At 32.1% G+C, this 7,073-nt stretch overlaps 1 protein-coding gene across 1 annotated transcript; it reads right to left on the bottom strand.

Annotated features, from left to right (window-relative positions):
• Window positions 1–1,284: 1,284 nt before the first annotated feature.
• Window positions 1,285–3,652, bottom strand: LOC112006854 (protein LIFEGUARD 2). The gene is made up of 4 exons (XM_024039159.2): window positions 3,143–3,652; window positions 2,943–3,056; window positions 1,735–1,892; window positions 1,285–1,611 (listed from the first exon to the last, which is right to left on the bottom strand). Exons 1-4 carry the CDS (start codon window positions 3,390–3,392, stop codon window positions 1,405–1,407), a joined length of 729 nt encoding a protein of 242 aa, XP_023894927.1. The 5' UTR covers window positions 3,393–3,652; the 3' UTR covers window positions 1,285–1,404.
• Between the last annotated feature and the right edge of the window lie 3,421 nt (window positions 3,653–7,073).

The following is a 7,073-nucleotide window of genomic DNA, read 5'->3' as shown; positions in this document are numbered from 1 at the left end:
CTCGCCTAGGAGTTGGGAGTACATTAGTTTTTGCATGGCTGTACAAGTCTAGAAACTAAAAAGTTTTGATCCACTTTTAAATTATTTTCCATTCTCTATTTTTAACACAAATCCTACCAGATTTTATCAATTCCATCCACTCAATGAATTAATTTAGATGATCTTTTTGTTATCACAAAAAAGCTAAAAAAGGATACATAGGTTGTTGTTAAACGAACTGATCTTGAAGTTAAAAGAAGGGATATTTTTGGCTAAGTAATAAACAAGTTATATGGATATTCCTTAGTGGGTGTACTTGGTTTTTTAGCTGTCAAAAGATATCCTATGATCCTACAGACTTTCTCAAAATTTGTAATGAATGAATTGTTATCTAGATGCTGGTTTATATATAGGCAAAATGAATTCAAAGATATGGTAATGAATATCTTCGAGTTTATCAGTAACTTGTTCATCAATTTAGTGATTTAATTACTTACTGGACAATATTTATGATGATAATTTTTCATAGTAGTGTTTTGTGTACAAGGAGTTTTAAACAATGCCTGGCACCAGTAGCAACGTGCTTTGAGCCCCTAATATGGGGGGCCTTATCCTCCTCTCCCCTAACTATTGAATAATAATAATAATAACTAGTAAAGTATTGTTTAATAATAATCAATTCGGATAATTTAAATTAATCAGGATCTAAATTTCCGAGATATATATATATATATATTTTAAGTATGGCAATTTGTCCAAAAAAAAAAAAAATTAAGTATGGTATCCTTTCAGTTGATTAACACGTTACCCATCACACATCAGACAGAAATGTTGCATATAGAGAGAGGTGTTGCACACCCTAAGTTTTGATAAGGTACTTTCGGATTGCAGCGAAGATGGAAAACAAGTTAAGCAAACCTTATACGGAAGTCTCCCCAAGGTTTATTGAGAAAAATCTTCCTACTTCCAGACCCTTCACCAAATGACCACTCATAGAATGGAAGCAAACAGAATGTTCTTTAGTCCAGGACATAGAACAATTATCTAGCAAGGTCAATATATAAACCCCGATGGCATAATTTTCACTTTTTATTAGAAATCGAAATTCACAATTCATACATATGTGAGAGGATAACCAATATTTTAGCCTGCAGAATTCAGTCCAACCCAATCAATCAATAACCACACTCCTTTTGCCCAAATGCAAGGCAATAGCAATGGCAAAAGCAATGCACAACTGATTCAAATTGCTTCCATTATCAGCAAAATGGGCAAATAACAGAAAACAAGAAACAGATATGCAAATGAACAAAAAATCCCACTCGATTAACTATTTACCAACTTACAGAGTAGAGTGGCTTACAACATTTTGACATTCTACCATACAGAGATATTCCAAAACATATACGAGTAAAAATGAATTTCTCAGGTATCAGCAGCTCTGAAAATAGTTAGCAAAGATAGAAAGAGGTTGATGATATCCAAATACAAGGAGACGGCAGCCCAGATGTACTCATCATAGGAATAGCGTTTGATCAAGTTGTCTGTGTCATAAACAATGTACCCGCAGAATATGATCGATGCCAAGCACCCGTAGATCATCACAGATAGCTTACCCAGCGGAAACAGAATCTGCAGCCAGATGTACGAATATCAACCCACAAAACCAAATGCAACAAATACTTTCACTTCCACTTACAAATAGCAAATGGTGTCTTAAATATACAGGCAACTAATGCCAGATAATCCACATACCTGAATCATTGCAAAGACCATAAGAACAAGCACAGCACCGAACAAAAAGGGTCCAAGGAAGTTGAAATCATGGCCTCTCCTTGCTGCCCAGAATGTGTATAGAGTGAGACTCACAACGACCACAGTTGTTAGAATGACGGATTCCAATATAACCTTCCCTGTTTGTAGTTAAAAATCAAAGAATTCACAAGATTAGACAAATTAAATATTATGTAAATCAACTATCAACTAGACAGTAGTCACCAATCTTGCTAGACAATGTGAACATCATAGAAACCACGTGCAACATGTGCTTACTATTTTGTTTATATTCAAAGCATAGTTGTTAAAAATGATTAAAAATAAATAAACATAATTATAAAAAGGGTACTGAGCATCAGACAATTAAGGGACAGGCAGAATGGTTTATTGGTTCAACTATTGAGTCATTCCAATAATTCTTCGTTGTTTAGTAGGGTTTTGCAAATATGGCACTTCTTTCCCATCGAATCAAAACTTAATACAGTTCAACAATTTGAGCATTGATGATTCAAAAATGCCAAAGCCAAATTCAGCACAATGGTTTGATGACTTGACAATTGGAACGATACAGTTTTCATAACCATAATTTAAAGAGATAAGAAATGAGATAAGAGGTGAGATAGCATTAATCTCCATCTAGTCTAGTCTGCTAAATTTTTGGCGGGAATTAAAAGGCTCTAAGAGCTTTGCATTGGACTAAATAGAAGTCTTACCCAATGCACAAAGGCTCCTGCTTCTGCAAGGTTTTAAATCAGATCAAATGAGTTCCTAAAATTGATTTTTTTTTTCTTAAAAAAAAAAATGCTTTGCCACCAATTACCCTTTTAAGAATAATACTTCTAAAGCCATGAACTACATACCACATAATAAAAATTGAATCATTAAATCTGTGGTTGTAATGGCCCAATGTATGTGCTTACATGTCAAAATAATAGAATTCACACCATATTGCTCGTTATCAAGATTTTTGATAATTTACTTTATCAAGTAGTTTATTAATTGTTAACATAGTTTACTCTAAAAAAACACATTATTAATATTGGTACGTTATACACACATCCAACAATTTTCTTAACTTTCACCCTAATACCATAATTAAAAAGATCCTAAACTTAAAATTAGGGTTTCAAATTCAATTCACAAAGAAAATGAAATAAAAAAAAAAAAAAAAACTACCAATTACTTACCACTGGTAAATGCACAAGTCAATCCAACCGCAAAGGCAAGCGAGACGGTAAAAATCCCAAGTAATACGTAATTCACCGGGTGCTTCTGGTGGTAATAAAACAAGGGACATAACACTAACACCAACCAAAAAAAAATCAAAAGTACTTCCAAAGAAAAGATTGAAAAACAGAATAACTGAAAAAGTAACTGTAAGACATACCGATGAAGGGAGTGATGATGAGTACGATGTAGAGAGCGAGGCCGGCCCCACTGCCGACGAAGAAGAGAGCGATCGGAGGGACAGAAACGACTGTTGCAGCAACGGCTATTGTGACTAACAATTGGACGGTTAAGATCGAATAGATCTTGCGAATGAAGGCCCACCGGAGCTCTGGGCTTTCAAGCATCATTGGGTATAGAGGCCTCGCTCCGGCCTCCACGTCACTCTTCTGAAATGGCCTGGTCCACATGTTTTTTATATTTTTTATTTTCTCAAGAAACAAGAATTTTAGTTAGATTTGTAAGGATTTTCTCAGGAAAGTGAGGGAATTTAATTATTTGGGGGTTGAATAAGGGAGTTCGGTTAATAAAAATGGCGTTTTGATTTTTTTGGAGAGTTAGAGAAACTTCGTGATGAGTCGGGACTACACGTGTGGTTTTAATGGCAATTGGAGGAGGGAGTGACACGTGTACTTTAATTTTCGGATGAGAGTTTACTGTTGAGAGATTTTGAGAAGTGGAAGAAACCGAAATGTTCTAGACTTTGTAGAGAAGGAAACGCAAGCTATTGCTTAACTTGGTTAACAAACTTTTACTTATTCAGATCAAACAAAAAAAGCTTTTATTTGAAGCTTGGTGCAGTGTAAATCTATTTACAGTTTGACTTATGAAANTGACCCAATAGGTTTTGAACTAGCGACCTCACCCTTCACCTAGAACTTATAAGAGGAGGAGATGCTGATTGAACAAGAGTTCGTAAAACTCAACTACCCTATGTTTCAAAAAATATAAAATGCCACTCCGCTCCAACTAAAATTCTATTAACAAAAGTTTAAAGATTTTTTTTTTTTAATAATTTAAAAAATTGATTATTTACTTAATTGTTTCGATCATCTGTCATAATTTCATGTTTTAATATAATAACAATTACATCTTACACATTGTGCTGACGCCAAATTACTCACCACCATATAATCTATTTACAGTTTGACTTATGAAATTCAAATTTTATGTCGAAGACAGAGTTTTATGCATTAAGTACGCTGAAACTTTGTTAAGAAATTAGTTTCCATGGCTGGTTATGGTTATAAATTAAAGATAATATTTTATAGGCTAATATGAAGATGTATACCATAATTTTATCACGAATAAACTGACGATCTTGTTAATTGTTCAGGGCCACGTTTGATCGTTGAGCACTTAGTATATATTCTGAGAGAAGGAGAATCTACGAGAGATATCTAGAGAATAGCATATTCTTTTGGAGATTGGACTCTCTTTCCAGCCAAAATGCTTTGGACTGTACAACTTTCCAGCAAAAAAAAAAAAATTGGTTCCTTTAACGCCTTTTGGTCCCTCGTTAATTATTATGAAACTAGCCTCTAAGCATACGTTAATGAGGCTCTTTTATGTATATATTTTTTTTACGGTTAATAATTTTTATTTATCATTATTCACAATTGTTTCATGCTTCAATTACAAAAATACTTATAGGTGTAATGAGATTTAGATGAAAAAATTATTTCACCTACAAATGTATAATTTTATCACATTTTTAGATGTTTTTGTGATTAAAGAATGAAACAATTGCGAATTATGATGAATGAAAATTATTAACCTTAAAAAAAAAAAATAGAAGAGCCTCTAAGCACACATTTGAGTGCATGCTTAGAGTCTAGTTTATATATATATATATATATCTAATATTATATATAATAGTAGAAGCTTGTGCGAGGTGCTGACAGCACTTCAGCAAAAATGGCCACTTAAAATGCTGCCACGTTTACCATTTTTTCCTTTAAAAAACCATACGTCGCGTTAAATTACATTGTTTTATTACAAGTGTAACACCGTTTGACAGTTTTATGTATATTAAAAAAAAAAAGGTTAAAATAAAATAAAAAAAGCGTTTCAACTAGAAAAACCCTAGCGACACTGCGATGCAGAGAAAGGGAAGGAGAAAAAGTAAAACCTTGCGCCACACTAGAGATAAAGGCTAATACTTTTTATTTAATTATCTTAATTAAGATGAAACCCAAAAAGAGATGTGTTAGATATTTTTAAATAGAAATAGTGTGTGCTAATTTTTAGGAAAAAAAAATGCGTCAAAAGTGTGTGAAATATATCTTTTTGTGTGAGATGAGATAATATGTGATAATTTTTAGGAAAAAAATGATGTGTTTTTGAAAAAATATTTTTAAAGCAGCCTACTGATGGTGCGTTATTCAGACGGTAAAAAAGAAAAAGAAAAAAAAAAAAACACTAATGTTGCTAAAAGGAAAACAATTACATGATATATATTAGAGAGTTTTTTTTTTTTAGAAGAGTATATATTAGAGATTTGGAACTAAAATTTAGGATTTTCTCAAAATAAAAAAAATAAAAAAAATTAGGAACAAATAGTTGGTAAATGAGAGATGCTACATCCATAATATTTTTACAATATTTTCACAACGAATCATAGGTGGTTAGTTATTATTGGTTCAAATTTGAATTTAATACTAAGATTACTTTTTTGCCCCAACAATAACAACTCATAATAACCTGCCACTTAAGATTTGTTGTAAAAATGTTGTGAACATATCATGGTAAATTGCTTAACCGTAAGATATAGGAGTATTGCATAAGTCTAGTGCCACAAACTTTTCCACAACTTTGCTACATGGCAACTCGTGAGTGGTGAAATCATGGACTCACATGAATCCACTATTTTATTTCCACCACTCACGAGTTGCCACGTAGCAAAATTGTGACAAAATTGTGGAAAAATTTGTGACACTAGACTAACTCAAAAGTTACATGATATATATTAGAGAGTTTTTTTTTTTTTTTTTTAGAAGAGTATATATTAGAGATTTGGAACTAAAATTTAGGATTTTCTCAAAATAAAAAAAAAAATAAAAAAAATTAGGAACAAATAGTTGGTAAATGAGAGATGCTACATCCATAACATTTTTACAATATTTTCACAACGAATCATAGGTGGTTAGTTATTATTGGTTCAAATTTGAATTTAATACTAAGATTACTTTTTTGCCCCAACAATAACAACCCATAACAACCTGCCACTTAAGATTTGTTGTAAAAATGTTGTTGACATATCATGGTAAATTGCTTAACCGTAAGATATAGGAGTATTGCATAAGTCTAGTGCCACAAACTTTTCCACAACTTTGCTACATGGCAACTCGTGAGTGGTGAAATCATGGACTCACATGAATCCACTATTTTATTTCCATCACAGTTGCCACGTAGCAAAATTGTGACAAAATTGTGGAAAAGTTTGTGACACTAGACTAACTCAGGAGTATTAGAGAGCTAGGACTAAAATTTAGGACCAAGTATTTTGTAAACTGCTTTTTTAAATTTAGCTAAAATTTAGGAGTTTTTAAATTAACAATTTTACATATACTAACCTCTGAGCACGCGCTCACGTGCGTGCTCAAAGGTTCTTTTATTTTTTGGGGTAAAGATTAATTTAGAGCATTCCTCTGAGCACACGCATGAGCGCGTGCTCAGAAGCTAGTTTTTTTTAAAAAACTTATTGTCATCATTTTCCATTCATCCTAATTTGAGGTTTATGCATTTGTCCAATAATATTGTTTTTTTTTTTTTTTTGGTTGTTGTTGATTTAAGGTAAATATTTGGGCAATCAACTTAGGCGTAGCAAAATTAGGGTAATTAACTTAATTTCTATCTTTTTCTTAATATTTAAAAGTAATATTACTCTCTTATATTTTGATTTTATATTGTTATAATATTCTAAAAAAGTTGTGAATTTTTGTGACTCATTTCGATTTCAAATCCTAATCTTTATCTGTGTAGTTGAAAAAAAAATCATCTTCTCTACGTGCAAATAGTAGATCAACAACCATAGCTAAACTGTAGGTGCAACCAAATATATATATATATATATATGCCTTGAATTTCAT

Source organism: Quercus suber, unplaced genomic scaffold (assembly GCF_002906115.3).
Source record: "Quercus suber isolate HL8 unplaced genomic scaffold, Cork oak 2.0 scaffold_565, whole genome shotgun sequence".
In the NCBI taxonomy this organism is placed as follows: Eukaryota; Viridiplantae; Streptophyta; class Magnoliopsida; order Fagales; family Fagaceae; genus Quercus; species Quercus suber.
The sequence above is the reverse complement of the archived record's forward strand: the minus strand, read 5'-3'. Positions and strand labels throughout refer to the sequence as shown.

Bases quoted from the DNA above. Each gene is read 5' to 3' on its own strand.
- LOC112006854 (XM_024039159.2), bottom strand. From the start codon at position 3,392: ATGTGGACCAGGCCATTTCAGAAGAGTGACGTGGAGGCCGGAGCGAGG. The intron at 3,057-3,142 runs GTATGTCTTACA...GGTTGGTGTTAG, and splicing joins CATCATCACTCCCTTCATCG to TGTTATGTCCCTTGTTTTAT. The intron at 1,612-1,734 runs GTATGTGGATTA...ATCTGGCTGCAG, and splicing joins TGGTCTTTGCAATGATTCAG to ATTCTGTTTCCGCTGGGTAA.